General features: G+C 28.7%; 1 protein-coding gene across 7 annotated transcripts in view; it reads left to right on the top strand.

Moving 5' to 3' along the window:
* Positions 1 to 18,864, top strand: part of Msp300 (Muscle-specific protein 300 kDa) — a 513,656-nt gene that overhangs the window by 466,640 nt on the left and 28,152 nt on the right. For 6 of the 7 annotated variants that reach the window (XM_085806588.1, XM_085806589.1, XM_085806592.1 and 3 more), the window contains 7 exons: positions 834 to 1,154; positions 1,631 to 1,933; positions 2,176 to 2,336; positions 5,814 to 5,976; positions 10,889 to 11,076; positions 13,154 to 13,310; positions 16,764 to 17,078. In XM_085806588.1, the coding sequence (XP_085662714.1) occupies positions 834 to 1,154; positions 1,631 to 1,933; positions 2,176 to 2,336; positions 5,814 to 5,976; positions 10,889 to 11,076; positions 13,154 to 13,310; positions 16,764 to 17,078 (1,608 nt within the window). Of the gene's footprint in view, positions 1 to 833; positions 1,155 to 1,630; positions 1,934 to 2,175; positions 2,337 to 5,813; positions 5,977 to 10,888; positions 11,077 to 13,153; positions 13,311 to 16,763; positions 17,079 to 18,864 lie in introns of those variants that run through there. The other variant, XM_085806593.1, reaches the window with a different exon arrangement.

The following is an 18,864-nucleotide window of genomic DNA, read 5'->3' as shown; positions in this document are numbered from 1 at the left end:
TAACCTATTCTTCTTTTCTTCCCCTCTTTTTTCTGGTGAGGTGAATTTGTATTAATAATAATATGCTAATATAATTCAATAATAATGTGCAGAAATTTACACTATCACAAAATAAAAAAATTAATGGTTGAGGGCACTACGTAACCATAATAACTTAATAATAATAACAAACTCAGATTCATGCTCAATAACAATAAATGTTATTTTCAGTAATATTCTGTAATGGAGATTAAGAAATTGGCCAAAATAATAATCACTAATGCCAAAGTTAATTGAAACTCATTGCTTATGTAAATCAAAAACTTTACTAACTTGACAACAAGAATCGCAGAGGACACTACAATACTTTTTTATAATTGAATAAAAGCACTATCAAATAACTACCCAATAAAAGTTCTCAACCACGTCAATGCCACAAGTACAACTGGAATGACTATAAAAACAGGATGAGCCTGTCAACCCAGAAAGCAATGTCACCATTTTTTTAAAAGGAGAGATTTAGAACAAACAGGTAAAGTGATTTAAAAAAAAATGAGAACTCTGGTTTAGCTTTGGAGCAACCTGCAACCCCATAGCACCCCACCCTCGATTTGCTATTGGGTTGCCCCATTTGGCATATTGACACACAATTTTTAACTGACTTCCTGTTAATCAGAATAAATATTATTTATTTAAAAGAAGCTATTCTCTTACTATAAATTTACATAAGTATCCAAAGTAACATTTTTAACTCTTTTTTTCTTATTTTTATCTTATATGAGATTGTTAAACTCTCATATTATTATATTAAAATATAAAAATGAATGAACTTTCATTTTTATTTCATTTTTCAGAAATTTATTGACAGCTCTGCTACCATTAGAAAGTTTGTGGCAAAAGCAGAATGTGCTGCTGAAAAGCTGTGCTCTGTGTTGAATCGTGATATAATAAATAATATCAGAGAACAAATGCTTAGTTTTAAGCACCAAATTCAAATGCAGGAAAATATGTTAAGTTGTCACAAGGCAGAATTGGAAAAGTTACATGATTTATTGGAAAAATTGAAGTATGGTATTGAAACCGCTGAAGAAACTGCTCAGTCTGTTGAATTATTCTTAAAACAGAGCATTCCAGAGGCCTATAGTGATTTAAAAATTTATATGGAGCAAGCTAAAGTAAGTCATTTTATAAATTCTTTTAAAACATATGCTGTTTGTGTATATTGAACAATTTTTTACATTTATGAATTATTAATGCAGTACATTAAACTTCTGTATTTCTACTTTTATCTGATTGCTGAGTGGTATTTTAATTTATTACAACCATTTATTTCTTCTCTTTGTTTTAATTAATTGTTGAACAGGAATACTTGCATTAGCTATAAAAAGAAATGTTGTTTGAATGAAGTAAATGAAAAGTAATAGGTACATAATGTAATTTTCATAGTCCTCTATTTCATAAAAAATTTAATACCCATTTTGTGATGCTATTTAACTAATATTTTACTTCATTATAATACTCATCCATTGTGTATTAATTTGATGATTATGTAATGCCTATAATTTGTGTTGCTAATGTAAAATGTTTGTATTCAGAACAAATTATTATGTCATACTGTATATTAAGAATTTATTCTTTAATGTTTTCATAGGAAAAGAAGGAAAGACTGAAGAAAATTGTGGAGGAACTAACTAATTGGAACCATAAGGTTTTAGAATTAGAAGAAAAATGCTTATTTTCTGATTATCATGAAGAAATTAATATTCAGAAGAATGCAGCTCTTCTGCTTATTTGCAAATTAGATAAACTTAATAGCACCATTACCTGTAGTTTGGAAAAGCGGACAGTATTTAACAAAAAATCAATATTATTACTGCAGTGGAATGATTTCTTAGAAAAAAAAATAAAACAGAAATATTTGGAACCATCTGAAAAAGTTATTACCAAATTGCAAGTGAGTGTATTTAAACAATATTACTTAAGTAAAATTTTTATAATGCAACTTCAATTCAAAATCTGTTAATTCTTATTGAAATAGGGATTAAAAGTTGTTTAAAGATACAATGCTTGTTTAAAGGTTTGGCTATTATATTTCTAAATATATTCAGTTTTTCAGAAGGTTGCTTAAAATTTAAAATTGTATGTAATTAAGAGATTTCAGTAAGAGTTTTTTTTTTTTTTTTTTCCTTCTTTTAGGCAATTCAAGAAGAAATAGACAAAAAGAAACCAGAGTTCGAGGAAATAATAACATTAGGCAATCTGTTATTAAAAGACACAGATACTGATGACAAATTTGTTCAAGAAGTAACTAATTTGAATACTGTTTTACCAAGAGTCACAACCTTGCTAAATGACCAGTAAGTAAATTTGCTATCCTTAATATTTATATAAATAATTTCATATTATTTTAAAGCCAACCTCTTTCTTTATATGAGTGTTTACATGATATGTAATGAAAGATTGTTTAAACAAGAATTTATTTTTACTTTTCTGTTATTTTATTTAAATCATATATTAATGTAAATAACAAAATTCTGCTATTTTTCATCATAAATATATTTCTTAATATAATAAATACTTGATGTTAGTAATATTGATTGCATTTTCAGTTAAATTATTTTAATTATGCATTATTCAGAAATCTTAAGTATCTTTCACATAACATTGTGTGCATAAAAATAAGACAAGTAAATTTTAAATGATATAAAAAATTGGTACTTTTCCGTTTCGCCAGTGCAAATCTCGCCAAGTAAAATTTTTTGGCGAAAACACATGGTATACACATAAAAAGTGTTAACAAATGTTAGTTCTAAGAATTTTTTATTTTGAAGGTATAAACATTTTAATGTCATTTAAAATTTTGTAAAAAAGCCAATAAATAAAGACAATAAATTTGTAAAAAGAAATTAATTTAAGAATTTACTATGCTTTCATCGTACAACATCATGATTTGTCGGTTCATATCACGTGACCCCAAGTGGTCTCATCTCACATAAACTATGCTACAAAAATCTAATTCTCTCAGTAATTATATACATTAATTTCAAGTTAAATCTTAATTTGGAATACAAGTTTAAATGCAAGAATTATTTCAATTTGTACAAACAGCTTTTTCAGAAATTAAAACTGCAGTGTTTTACTTCGCTAGTGCATTCTCACTAGAATTGATGAATTTAACCTTTGACTTTGCCTTTTCTAAATTTTTGCCATCGGGTGAACGGTTTGATTGCATCCTGATTGACTTAATTACCGCCCGTGAAAGGCCTTAGGGCATAAAATTGAACTATCTGGTAAAAATTCTATGTAATTGTATGCCAGTAATGAAAGAAACAATCAACCTGATAAGAAATGGCTGCTACTTGTTTTGAAAATGTAAAAGTTAAAGTAAAAGGTTACCAGCGAGGATATTTTGTTTGGCATCGGTTGTACCATTATTGGCGACTTTATTGCTTGCTTCAGCAAAATGGAAAAATACCAAAAAATTAGTATGATTATCAAAAAAGAAAAATTAGACTTAATTTTTTAATCTTTACAAAATCATTTAAAAGGTGCATTTTGGCTTATTGTTTAAAATGTGAATACTCTCACTTTACCTTTTAAATAATATTTTTCCCAGCATCTCAACAAATATTGAAACAAAATCAATTTAAGTTTGTTAATAACTAATGAGTTGCTGCTTTCCCAAAGAAAAACTTCTATGTAGTCGTAGTCATTCTATATAGCCATAGGTAGCATATTATGTTTTAATTTTTTAAACCAAACTCTGGGCAACAGAGAAGTGGACGTTTTTGATGCATTCACAATAATGTAAAAGTTTTCACAGCTTTTTCTGTAAAATATAGCCAATACAGTTTACAACACAGCTACACACAGAGCAAAATATTTTAAAAGACATAAATGTTAAAAAGAAAGTCGGTCTATCTTGATTAAATATGATATCAAGTTGATAATAAAGTCTGCAGAATAATTTTGATAGTTCATACTTCAGGATGAAGCAGTTTATCTTTCGTTACTAACAAAATCAAAATTGAAGTTTTAATTTGTTGTCATCCCCAAAAGACATCTGCTATTGATGGACATTATAGTTTGTGAAATAAAGTTATTATAAGAAAACCCGAAGAAGAAAAAAAAATAGAGAATTACTTTTAGATTCATAAAGTAATTAGATCATTCATGAAGAAATAAGAAAAGTAGAAAATTACATTTGATTGAGATTGTTTTAAGGCAAAGAATGTTAAGCAGATAAACCTCTATGAAGTACATTCTGAAGAATTCATATTTATGCTATAAATGAAGAAAACTGTTATAAAGCTCATACACTACTTCAACCTTCAACTACAACAACTAATACTCCTTCAACCATTAGAAATGTATTCTTATGGGAATTATTATTATTTGCAATTAAATTTTTTATTTGAAATTTGTGCAATCAAAAAAAATTGATTGCACAAGTTTTTGTAATCAAATTTTTTATCTTCTGATTCTGATCTATTAATTTTTTGTATGCATTGAGTGTTGCAATTCAGGCTCACTTCTATATAAATAAATAATCAACAAATAATTTAATATAAAAGTGTTTCTTTTAAGCATATTCAAAATTTGTATTGTATCATATTTATCTATACTAGCTTAAAAAATTCATTTCGTTTATTTATTTAATTGTGACTAAACTGACTGTAGCATTTCTGATCTGAATCATTCAGTTTTTCTGATTGTTATATTTATCTGTGTACCTATATATTGTAGTAGCCATGGTAAGAAATGGAAATAAGTGTGTTTCAGCTTTGGGATGAAACAGATAGTCACACACGAGCAATTCATTCAATGTCAACAGTGCACATTTTATTTAATATATAAGTGTAAATGCAATTTAATATAAATTTGTATGCGTTATCTTGTTTAATATAATTTTGTTAGAAATTTATTTTTTTTAAAGCTGCATATAGAGAGATATCTCAAATTCATTTTTAACACTCATTTTCTGGTGCCCACAATCCTGCAAATGTTGTGAATAATATTGTCACAACCAGTCTGATGCTTGAGCATAAACTCTGCTAAGTAGAACTTCTGGAGATGGTGAGGTGAACCCCTGTGCTTTATTTTGCCATTTGACTGATCCTCGTGTGATCTGAGATTGAAATTAATAACCATATTAAATATTTTTGAATGAAAATCAAGAAAATTTTTGCTAAATTAAGAAACATAAGCTATGTGCACATGTGCAGATCAGTATCATTTATTTTTCACTGAAGCTGAAATGCTGCTATTCCCCTTTTTTTGCTGAAAGCACTACAGCACACAACTAATTACTTTTATCTGTTTATTAACGGTTTCATGTTTTGCATTATTTTATTTACCTTTCTTGAGAAGTTGTTCAAATTCAGTTATTAGGAAAGTTTAATAATTATGAAGTTGCTGAAGTTTAATATTTTTTCCTTTTATTTTAGAGTCATCTTTTCCGAAATCTGTTTGTGGATGTGTTATTATTTAGTGTAAAATAAGTTTTCTTTTTCTTAGAATTCTTCTAAAACATCAAACTCCTGTTTTCTCTAGTTAAATTCTGACATTGACTTTCAAGTAATGCTTATTTTAATCATTGTAACTTCCAAATAAATTGCTAATGCATTGATAATCTACATTATGTCATCTTTATTTATATACCAAGAAATTAGATATTAATTATGAAAGTAAATTTATGTTGAGTTTAAATAATTAATGCATGGATAACCTACTTTATGTTATGTTTGAGTGTATACCAAGAATGAGATATAAATTATAGGAAAAGAGTTACATTAAGTTTAATAATTGATGTGTCATGGCTTTTTATATTTTAGGTTAGAGACTTTGAGGAACATCATTGAGCAAAAAAGTTCAATCAGCTCTTTTATTGAAGAAATTACTCACATTTTATCTGCTTCTGAAAGTTACATATATTTACCACTTCAATATTCTGATACTTCTGATGAAGAAATCGATAGAAATTTGAATAAAACTCAGGCATGTTCAACATTTTTCTGCTATCATTTATACAATTTGTATTTATGTATATAATTTAATATAATGTTGATTAACCCATAAAAATTACTGTAAAATGAAAAATGTAAATAGCAGTTTGTTCTGTAACTAGCAGTTTTTATAATTTGTAAGTAGAATAACTAAATCTTGCTTGCTTTAAATTAGAGTAATATTTTTATTAAATATAATAATGCTGATAATATTCATAATTATAATTTGGATCTATTATAAATTAAATGTATTTTAAATTGTTTCAATTAGATATATTTAAAAAATTAAGATTTTCAGTAGTTAAGAAGTGTGCTTTTTTATTTTTAAATTCCTCAGTTTGCTAAGCAGTTAGAACTCAAAAAATAATTTAAATGCCTTTTGTCATATCAAATAACACTAAAAAAACTAACTACCAGGACAACGGGGATAAAAATTAAAAGATATTGTGTATTGTGCAATATGACAATGATTGCCAGGTTGCGTAAGATTATAAATAGTATGTATGATAATGTAAGGTTACTCAGCATCCTCCAAAAAAGTTGGACAAGCTCCACTAATGGTGCTTTTAACATCAAAAGAATACTTTACTTTGAAATGAAATAATATCCAAGTGTTGTTATTCTGTTAATTTAAAAAAAATATTTGATCAATATTTTAAACTTGTTTTTAAAATTTATTATTATTTTTTGTTGCTAATAATTAACTATTTTTATGTTTTTCTGCCAAAATTACTCTAAGTTCATTTTAAAAACATAGTTTGTAAGATAATAAGTAATATATTTGTTCTTACAAAATGATCCCTATTTATTAATATGTTAGAGTTATTGCATATAATCTGATGTATATGATGAAGACAAATTACTATGTGTGGAAATTAAAAGTAACATAATTTTAGGGAAATGATAATTTTTAATGCTTAAGCAATTAATCACATCATAGACTAAAAAATATGAAAGTTAAAAAAAAATCAAGTTCCTCCCCCCCACACACACACATTCATGTTATGATATATCATTTCTCAAATACAATCTCTAATTTCTCAAATACTGAAAAATTAGAGATTCACTAAATTCATGGTAAGTTAAATTTTGCCAACTCAAGTGAAATAAAAAATGTATCAATATAGTCTAAAATTTATAAGGTGTTTTGTTATGTTTTAAATTCCTTAATTGTTTTCATAAGTGCTATGATATTGTTATGAATTTTGTATGTATGTAAATAGTTGTAGTGAAATTATATGTGAAATAGTAGTATCTTTTGTATAATGTAACATGAAATGCTTGGAAAAGCTTAACTCTGCCGGAAAAATAAGGTTACAGGGACAAGTCTATTTAACATTGAGGTAAATGGCTATCTTGCAAAATTGGTGAGATATTACCAACCTGGCGATTAGTTTTGGTGACTATTTTTTGTAACTAATTTGCCGAGATATCACCAAAAGTCACCAAGCTTGGTGACCATTTGGCAACACTTTGACCCAGTCCTTGTATAACTGTAAATGGTGCTGTATTTGATCCCTGTATTTATCTGTAATTGTATATACCTTCCAGTAATTTCGAGAAAGGGAAAGTACTGGAAATTTCCTAGCTGCCGGGAAAAATCTATATAAGACCTGAGAGAGTATCAGTTTTTAGTTCAGAGCCAATGTGGAGTAGTGAGAAATTTCCATAGGAGCTTCCCCTTTTTAGATACGCTTTGCATTGTGCTGTGCTCGGAGTTCTTAGTAGTTTCAAGGGGCAATTTCGGTCTATTATACTGAGAAGAGCTGTATGAGTACTTTTGTGGAAATTTCCAAAAATGTGAAGTGTTTCTTTTGTGAAAAATTCAGTCCGTCGCGAATCTGTAAATGTGTAGCAACTTTTGCTGTTAGAAGTGGGGTTGAGCGCCAGTGACAAGAGTGACAGATGAACAACTGAGGCAACTGGTGACAACCTTTGCTGCATTTAAAGAAGAGATGGAAGTAGGCAAAGAAAAGATGGAAGTGGCAATGAAGTTCATTAAAGAAGAGATGAAAACAAGGCCAAGAAAAGATGAAATCAGTCCAAGGACTGATGGAAAGGCCATCAAGTCAGTTCAAGAGAAAAAGAAAAGAGAAGTTACTGTCATAATAGAAAATAAATTTGAAGCTATGGACAGCCGATTAAGACACACTTGAAAACAAAATTGGAGAAACTGAAGAACGACTTTCTGCTATCAAACTACAAATTGAAGGAAGAGTTTCTGTTGTCGAGCAATGATTCGGAGAAAGAGTTTCTGTTGTCGAGCAATGATTTGGAGAAAGAGTTTCTGCTGTAGAGCAACAGAATCTATGACAGTGTTTCTCACCAAGGTAGTTGATAGCTTAAATCTATAGCAACAGCAAGAAGCAATTGCAATGCCTTTAAATTCCTATCTATGTCTTTCTTGAACCCCCTCTAAAACTAGGCAAAAGTCTTCCTGGCAAGTGTGCAAGACTCATTTCTCTACAGTGGCAGACCTGAGTGGATGGGATACCCAAGCTAAGACCTGCCGTTTCACCGCTTCTGTGAGAGCAGACCCCAGTGAATGTTTGAAAAAGTAGAACTCTGCCGTAAAAATAAGAATACAGGGGTCACAGCTGTTTAATGTGGAGGTAAATAAATGGCTATCTTGCAAAAATCGTGCTTGCTTTCCAAGTTTGTGATAGTTTTGGCAACTAACTTTTGTCTACAAATTTGCATCATTTTGCTCCAGTCCCTGTACAACTGTAATTGATACTTATATTTAACTGTAATTGTATACGCTCCTTATATAGAACTCTAAAATTCTAATCTTACATGCTTTCCAGCAATTTCAAGAAAGGGAAAGTACTGGAAAATTCCCGCCTGCCAAGGGAAAACTAAATAAGACTGGGAGAGAACATTATTTCTCAGTTTTTAGTTCATAACTTATTCAGAGTGTTGAGAGATCTTTGTGCGAGCTTTGCCTTTTTAGGTACACTTTGCATTGCATTGTGTTTAATGCTGTTAGTGGTTTCAAGTGGTAACTACTGATTGTGGTCTATTATACTGAAAAGAATGGTGCAAGTACTTCTGTGGAAAGTTCCAGGACTGTAAAGTGTTTCTTTTGAGAAAATAAATTCTATCAAGATATCAGTGGTTTTGTGTGCATTCAGTTCAATACAAAGCCATATGCATGCAATAATATATTTTTTAAATCATCATAAATTCTTTATATACAAGCAAAAATATAATGAATATTGAAATATGCTGAAAAATATTTTTAAAACAATCATCTTTTATAATGCACACTGAAAATATAAATAAAGTATATTTTAAAATTTGTGTTCATATGAGTTAGTCTCAAGTTTTCATTAAGCACAAAGAAGCAAGTACACATTTTGGTTTTGAAGGTGAAAGAATGATGTAAAACATAAGCCCTGTATTTCTGCATAAAGTCTTGTTAACAGATACTTACATTAGTAAGATCTTTGGTGAAGTGTTAAGTAAAGCTATTTAATGCAATTATTGTTAGGAAGCAATTAATTGTTGGTATGAGATGTAATCAGTCATCAGAGTCTTGAATGCAAGCATATTTTCACTAGCATTAAATACATATACTGGTTTGCCTTGAAGGATTAAATTAAATTCATTGATCTCTGTAAAATATTAATTAAATATGCAATTTTAAGCATTGAATTTCTGTCTGTCTTTTTAGTTTGAAATAGTGTTCTTTAAAAAAAAAGTACTCGTACTTCATCTCTTAGCTCAAAAAATGCAGGTTAGCATCTTCTTTTCTTTCTTAAATTATCTGACTTCATTATGTAAAACAAGATATGTATGTACACTTCTCATGGATCACATAATATTTTAAATAACACTTATTCAGTGTCCGAGATTTTATGAAATTAATGACTTTGATGACATCCTCAAGAGTAATCTTTTAAAGGGTTTTTTCCCCTGTAAGTGCTGTTATACAATGGCTATTTGAACAGTTTCTGTTGGTATGAGCAATACAGCCCTATTAATTATGGCACTCATGGCCTTTGCCCCATCGATACAGATATGAATGCAGTTGTCCCACAACATTTTATTCTCTTTAAGACAAAATTTAGGGATCATATATTTCCACTACAGTAGTACATATTGGTAGATATTTTGCATACCAGAAGATCCTTCAATAATTCATTTTTGTACTGGTACCTGGTTAATGTGTTGTGAGATCTTTTGTATCTCTAGATCTGTGGAATTCCCCTTGTGTAGTGATCAATAAAGAAATGACCCAAAAAATCCCGACACTGGGATTCCAGGTGATTCCTCAGCAACGGTTTCTGTTAAAATATCAAAAATTGTCAAAGGCACCATTTGTCTGGACTCTCTAGATTATGAGGTGGAAGTGAGGGTTAGTTCTTATTCTGTTTTTTGAATTTCGTAGAGGCATGTAAATTTTGTGGATCCCATAAGCGATCTCTGTGAAACACTGAGGATTACACGTTTAATTACTATGCATTATCTTTCCCTCTCTCTGTATGAAAATTTTATTTAGATAATCTTTCGTTTGTTCTTTGGCTTCAGATTACGTTTTCACATAATAAATAAATAAATAAAATAATTTGAAAATGTATTTGAATGCAGATAGAGACTGAATCTTGATTATATTTTTCAAAATCGCTAACATTTTTTCTTCTTTTTGTTATAAATTTGTATCTGAATTCCATTTTGCAATTTTAGGGTAGAAATCACTGAAAAAGTAGTGATATATGTAGTTGGATTAAGATTTTTTTAAGTTCACGAATATCATCGTTTTACAGAGCATTGTTCCATAAGGTTTTTTTTATATGTAAATGTCACTTTTTTATATTTATAGAGTGGATTCTAATCATTTTTATGTTAATTCTCCTCTTTATTACGAATTCTTTGATTATTTTATTTGTGGAATCTTTTAGGCTGTCCTAGATAATCTTGAAGCCAATTCTGGGAAGTTAATAAGTATGGGCAATAGCATGGATGCACTTCTCTCAGAACCCACTGTGTATTTTAGTTCTATTGAGAAAAGTACCATGCAAAGATCATGCAAAAGACTTTTGCAGCAGTGGACTAAATTAAGAACCATGACATTTGAAAGACTAACATAGTGAGTTTATATTTTTTTTTATGTATGCTATATTAACTACTGATGATGTAAATTTCTCTTGTATGCTAGCCAGGTGCTGGTAATCTAAAATGCAGTAAACTACATACGAGTAAAAGGAATGTGTAGATAAAGTATCTTTAAAATGTGAATGTGTTATTAAAGATAAAGTTTTAAGAGAAACTAGCATTATTATCCTTGAGTTTGTATCTTTTATTGTGAGTAATTTTGCTTAACTTTAAGTCTGATACTTCTTATTTATTAAAAAGTACTTTGAGTAAAATCTCATTCTTTTGTGTATATTGAAATTTTTAATGCTGAGTTATCTGAATGCTAATGTTTGAATTTTGTTTAAATCCATACCAATAATTTGTAATGAAAAGTAATGAAGGGGAATATTGTTGCATAATGATTTATCAGATTTTTTTTCTTAACTTTATACAGATCTAATTAATAGCATTGTTTTATGTTACAAACTTGTTGATACTGATGTTTTCAGACTTTTATTTTAGCTCATTATGTTTTCTGACATATTTTATAACATTTGTATTAATATGTATTATAAAATAATATTTGATTTTTTATGATAAAAATGGAATTAAATTCCTTGCGAATTATAATGGCATCATTACTCAAAATTGCGATTTCTATCCTTTCCTGTTATTGCACAGCTGAATCATTTTGGGAAGCTTCATAACTAAAAAAAGCCACTAAAAATGTTCTGGAACCACCTACTATGTTCATAATGTTACAATATTTGTTAATATGAAAATAAGCTGAAAAGTTTTTATATTTATAGCCTTTAAAGTTTTTATCTATATTTCATGAAGGAAAATGAAATCTATCATATTTTTGCTTTCAATTAGAAGTCTATTAATGATAAACTTGTCTTCTTTCTTAAGTATCTTATGTTAAGTCTGGGAATGCTTTGAAGTGTTTTCCTTCTTTTAAACGAGCTTTGTATGATCATACATTACTGGGTGCAAATAAATTTGAAAAATCCAATATTTATGTTGAATGAGAGAACTAAATGCAAAATTCCTACTGCTGCATGAAGTACTGAAGATTGAATACCAATATCTGTAAAACATTTCAAATGTTCTTTCTTTATTTTTTAAGCATTGAGAACTCATTCAGAGTTGAACTTATGTGTCTATAAAATAAATAACAGACATAATTGGAGTTTTGCAAATTTCTTCCAAGGAGAAGGAAATGCAAATCAGTATTTTATGTGAATTAACTCTTTGTAAAATAATATAAATCATTTTTTAGCAGTTTAAAAACTTAGCACAAATAACTTTGGTAAAGACGAGATGATATAAAAGCCTTTTGCAAAAGCTTCTACTATAAGCAATAATTTTATATCTATAAGCAATAATTTTATTCATTCGTACCTTTTACTGGTTAAAGGTAATTAAGAAAAACTAAATATGGGTATTTTTCATTAAAAGCTTATAGTTATTCAGTGGATTTATAACAATAATTAAAATTCTAAACATATGAATTATAGAGATAATTGAATTTAATGGAATAGCATATTGATAAATCAGTTTTGCCGACTTTTGAACAAGAAACACGATAAAATGTCAATTTCTTGCATGATCCTACCTCATTTTATGCAAGGTCATTATATTGCGAGTTAACTATATGAAAAATGCACTTCAAATTTGTTTGGCTATTGCCTCACTGAAATTTGTGTGGCTTTAAATCTAAATATTAATATGACAGGTATCATGTTTATATATTTTTGTTTTGTTACTTATGTTTTCTGTTTTCATCATGTTTGTGGAATTTTATCCCGTTGCTTCGTTTCTCTGAATTCAAATGTTAATAAAGCTTTTTTATAATTTAAAGGCATAATTAATGCCTTCCTTAATAATAATAATTTTAACTTTTACAAATTCGTGCATAAAATGGGATTTTTTAGTATATTAAAAGACTAACATGTATAAATCTTTTTCAGACAGTTTTTTTCTATATGAATGTCTTTTTTAATGCCTTTCCATTGTTAAAATAACTAATTTTTGATAAAAATATGATGTATGCAAAACTGATTTTTTACTTTTCCCCCCCCCCGAAGTTTCCAGAATATTAAGTTATTGAAGGAAAGAATGCTAAATTCAATGGACTGTCTGGAGAAATGGCTTTCATCAAAAGAGGGTATAGTCTGCGAATTTGATTACGGTATTCCTGGGCACTCAAAAAACGTATATTTGGAAAGCATAAAAAAATTTGAGGTGTGCTATTTAAGGATTATTATAGTATGAATACATATTTTGGATAGTTCATATGTATGTATGAATGTTTGTTTTAAGCATGTATAAGAGCTGCCAACTTTCCTTGTAAATCTGAGAGATTCCTATTTTTTAATTATATCTCCTGGTAAATCGCCAAATCCACCAGCTTTTAATTTATCTGCATAAGATCATTTCTTTCAAAAGTAGCACTAGAAAAAATTGTTGATGACCAAGTTTTTGAAAGAAAAATGTTATGAAAATAAATAATTATAAAAATGTACTACGACATTGTTTTTGCTATTTCTAAATGAAACTTGAGGTGTTCAAACTAAATTTCTGTGAAGTGATTTTCAATGTAATTTTTTAATTAATTTTATTTATTTTAATCCAATTGGCGTGAATTATGGTAAAGACAAGTATTTGATCTGAAGGTCTTTACACCTAAGTTATTTGCTTAGGAGTAAAGATCTGGGGTAGTCTTATCAGGCATAAATGAGATCCTTAGCTGGAACTTAGTGTCTTTCATGAGGAAAAAAAAAAAGAATGAGCTGCCATCTATTGGTGATGAAGATTACTAGTATTGTAGAAGCATGGCATTTTTCTAAGATAAGCATATGTAGTATAGGCATGGCATCTTTTTCTTGATAAGCATGGCAATTTATTATTATTATTATTATTATTATTATTATTTTTTGAAATGAAAGAGATGATGATAGAATAAGTAGAATATATACAAGTCCCACAATTATTTGTAATCGTGTGAGAATGATGATTGATAGGTTCATGGCGAATCACAAAATTTTGGTGAGTCACGTGACATTATTTGAAGAAATTTATAATATTTACAGATGCTAAACAATTAAGAAAGTGAAATAAATAGTAAAATAAGTAAAATTTTGGTTAAATAGGTAAATCGTAGTGCGAAAAAACTAGGATAAATGCATAATACTAAAATAAAATTGATCTTTGTACCGGATCAAGTCCAAAGTCCTGTGAAACAGGCTCAAAGTAAATAAAATGATGAGAGGCTTGATGTGATGAGTATTTACAAAATGTACACATTTAGATACTATCTCCAATTATTATTATAAAAAATGAAGCAGTGTCTCTTTACTGTCTGAATAATTCTATGGTCATAATTTCCCAAGTTTCTTATGACACTATTATCATGCTGATAACAATTTTTGTGGAAGTTTTCTGCAATTTTTGAATTTTGTTGTTGATAGTGTTTTGAACACTATTTTGATTTGCAGAAACTTCTAGAGTATTTTATGAAGCCTTATCTAAGGTTTAAGAGCTAAATATTTCTATTTAATTTTGCTTTAAATATATGAATAGTACATTATTAATTTGTCTGTGAGACTGTATGCCAGAGTCGTAGCTAGGGTTTTCAGTGCCCAGGGGCAACTGAAGATTTTATGCCCCCTACTGCTTGCCAAGGATGGAAAACATTTAATTTTAAAATGCCGTAACGTCAATTTGGCGCCCCTTGGATTCTGCGCCTGGGGACAGATGTCCCCCTTGCCCTCCTCTAGCTACTCCCCTGCTATATGCATATTAAATTTCAAAGTTGGCAGCTATGGTGAGTTACTTTTCGCTGATATGTTCTGTTTTATTATGTTAATTGTCTTATATTTTTTAATTTATATTTAACAAAATAAATAAAATATATATATATATATTTTTGCCTCATGATAATTATATCAGAGTTTTGCTGTTGACCATTACAAAGTATGTGCTGTGAGTTTGTTGAGATCTCTTCAAATAATATGACAAAACAGGAAGACTTACAATTTAATTAAAATTGATACCATTTCTTGCCATCAAGATAAATAGTTATAAAAACATGTAAGGGGAAAAACAGAGATAAAGCAGAATTCTCTTTAAAATATAAAAGATATTGCAGATTACCAAAACTGCTCGCCGGACAATGTCTCAAATGATAGCCACCGAGTGAGGAGCTTTGTAAGGGGAAGGGGCACATTTTAAACTGACTGCATGCTTTGATCTGCTTCATATTTATACCTGTGCTCAAAGAGGAGGATAAACATATATATGAAAGTTTTAACAGAATTTACTGCTAGGGCTGTTATAAATGCATTTTCTGGAAACTTTAATCAAGAATGCCACTAGGTTCTTGAGAAATCGCCGAATGCGGGTGCTTAATAATAGAAAATGTTACTGAAGCCCAGTAGAAAGTGTTTATATTTCCAGTTTCAATTCCATTTATAATTTTCTACAATTCAAACATCTGTTGACTCAGAATTAAAAGCTCTGTGTAATAATATAAAAATTAAATACAAATAAAGTTGGGTTGCCACATAGTCAAAAATTAAATAATGTATACAATAAATAAATATAAAATTATTGTACAAAATACACTAGAAGCAACTGTAGTTTAGTGTAAGTTTTGAATAAAACGTGGTTGAAATCTATTAAGATATAGGGTACGCTAAGATTGCTTTTTTACATAGTTTTAAATGGTTCACTCATGTGTTTCTCTTCATAAGTAAATAAGAATAATGCACAACAATAAAAAAATAACAAAACCAAAATTAGGAATAATTTAAAAAATTAAAATTATACATATGTGTAATATTTTGGGATGGTATCGTGAGAGAACTTAGCATAGAAGATGCCAATTATTCTAGTTGTAGCTTGGATTGCGATAGCATTATAATGTGTAGCAAAATCATGAAGATTAAATATCCATTTTTATTTGCCAATTATTTTAGTCGTAGCTTGGATGGCGAGAGCATTACAATGTATAATGCAATCATGAAGATTAAATATCCGTTTTTATTTCTGTATAAAAACAATATTTAGAAGCATAGTTTTTCTTGACTGGTACAACACTAGGAGTCCAAAAAATGCCCAACAATTTTAAATATGCAACTATATCATAAATAATGGAGAATACAAGTAAGCGAGGAAATATGGATTAATTAATCATGAGCAAGGATAGAAAAAGGATATACACAATGCAGCTAGAGTATTTATAGTTTGGAAATTCTTTGGGAATTTCAGAAATTTTCTGGACGGCAATTGGACAAGAATTGTAGCAATGTGGATGACTGCAGATAAGTGATGCAGAATGAAGGACACATATTTAAATTGAAATTAGGATTTAAAGAGCCATTGCTAATTAAGTTAGTAATTTGTTAATAAATTTTCTTTATATTTTTGTATTATATATATATATATATATATATATATATATATATATATACATATATACATATGTAGATAACCAGTTGTGAAGGATATAGTACACATGTCCTTCATAATTTAGAAAAAATTTAAATTTAGAAATTTTAATACTTTAGTACTTTTTGTATTTTATTTACTTTATGTTTTTGATGGTTTTTTATATGTGTTTTCTTCGTGAATTCATTTAATAATTGAATGTAAAGGTTTAGAAGAATGTTCAGTATAATGAAATGTATTTTTCAGAATCTAAAACATTGTGTCCAAGATAATGTTCATTTGCTACATTCGGTGAACACTTTATATCAAGACATAGTCAAGCAAGAATTAGATGTGGAGGATCAGTTGAAGAGTCGCTTATTGAAAGCAAATAATAGGTGGCATAAATTATATAAGAACATCATTGATGTTCTGGAGTATACTGGGAATGTATTACAAATGTGGGAAGAATATGATAAAGTGAAAGAACATCTACTTCTCTTCCTTACTGAAACAGATCTTAAATTAACCGAATTGGAGAACTCAGATGCTATATCGGAAGAGATGTGTGCTAGGATTTTGGTATGTCTGTTTATGATTTTTGGTATATTTACTTGAGTAAACTCTAAAAAAATAGAAGGAATATTTCTTATTGTCAGGAATTTATCAATGTTAATCTTTCAAATTTGTAAGTACTGCAAACTAAATCCTGTTTTGTAATATGTATGTAATTTGTATTTCTGTTTTGTAATTTGTATTTCTTTACCAAATAATTTTTGGAAATTCTGAATTACAATCTGGGAGCAATTTTTGGGATTTAACATTCTTTCACAGCTTAGTTCTGAGTCTTTCAGATATCTTATTTCGAATAGCTGTCCCAATTACTTGGACAATCCTAAATTAGGAGAAAAAATAGTGAAGAAAAATATAAACTTTTTCTAAAGAATATCAGGGAAAAATCAAAATTTTTTCTAAAAGTCGGACAAGCTAACAAATACAAATCAATCTTTTCAAGCCCACCAGCGGCCGAGTGGTAAAGTCGCTGAACACTATATACGGTGCTAATATTTACGGTATTTTGGTCAGAGGTTCGAATCCCACGAACGGGCTGGTTGCATGGGCATTTTCCTGGTTTTCCCCATGTGTAACGTGTATACGAGTCAGTTCCTCTGAGAAAGTCTTCCACAAAGGCATCCCTCCCCTTAGGCAAATAGCCCTCGAGGCTTTGCCATAATCACACACACAATCTTTTCAAATAATAAAAATTTTGTCTCTTAAATGGTATAAAATAAACAAGAAGTGCCCTTCATAGAAAGAAAGCAAATTGAAAAGTTACTGTAATCTGATTTGCTTGCAAAAAGTATTTTACTTACCTACTATCTAATGCAATTTAATCAATCTGTAGCTCTCTTCTCAATGTTGTTATTGAGGTATTCCTTGTTCTTCCCATTAGACATGTTAATATTCTATAATGTCTTTAGAATTATAATTGTACATTAGATTGTACTGTGTGATTATGCATTACAATAAGTAATTATATTAATTACTTACTCTTTTTAGTTCAGTATAATTCTAAGATCCTCAGATTCATTTATAACACCTAAGAAGTAGTGCTTGTTACGAGTGATATGTTGATATAAATTTCTTTCTCAGAATAAACGGTTTTTCTCTTGAAGTTCATATCTTTATATAAATGCTATCTACTTTTTGAATGGCTTAAGTATTTTTTGTATGCATTTCTTTTATTTGCTTCATAATAATAATGAATATAAATTAAATTTTCATAATGCTCTGAATTACTGCACTGTAATTTAAAGGAAACGTAAAATTGTTTACTTACTCATATTTAATATGATGCATAATTAGTTCATTAGTATATTTTGAACAGAATTTTTTTTGTTTGATTATGGAAAATTAAAAGTTGAATTTCAGTGGGAACCTAGTCAAAAGTTCCTAATGATGTTACATTCTGTGTTTAAGCTTCATATATGGAGATGCTATAGTTTAAAAAATATTTCTTAGGAAAACAAGAATTTATCGTCATGCACATAAAACATTCTTTTAAATGAATAACCTGCTTATATCATATTTAATTTGATTCATCTTAAACAGAATTTTTTATATAGCAAGAAACAGGTGAGTAAAATATAGTAAAAAAATCGGAGTTTTTGCAAACAAGTCTACTCTTTCTTTTTGAATAGCTATTATTATGTATGTGCCTAGTAATATTTTTTATTAAGATAGCCAGGAAAAGTTTAATTTTTAACATAAAATACCGTATTTATGCAAATCTAATGCGCCATCGAATCTAATGCGCATCCCCATTTTAAAACTCTAAATAATAAAAAAATTGTTTGTCGGCAAATGT

The sequence above is a fragment of the Stegodyphus dumicola genome, chromosome 12, assembly GCF_044657685.1.
Source record: "Stegodyphus dumicola isolate Sdum_Otavi_A_Nest chromosome 12, ASM4465768v1".
Taxonomy (NCBI): domain Eukaryota; kingdom Metazoa; phylum Arthropoda; class Arachnida; order Araneae; family Eresidae; genus Stegodyphus; species Stegodyphus dumicola.
The sequence above is the reverse complement of the archived record's forward strand: the minus strand, read 5'-3'. Positions and strand labels throughout refer to the sequence as shown.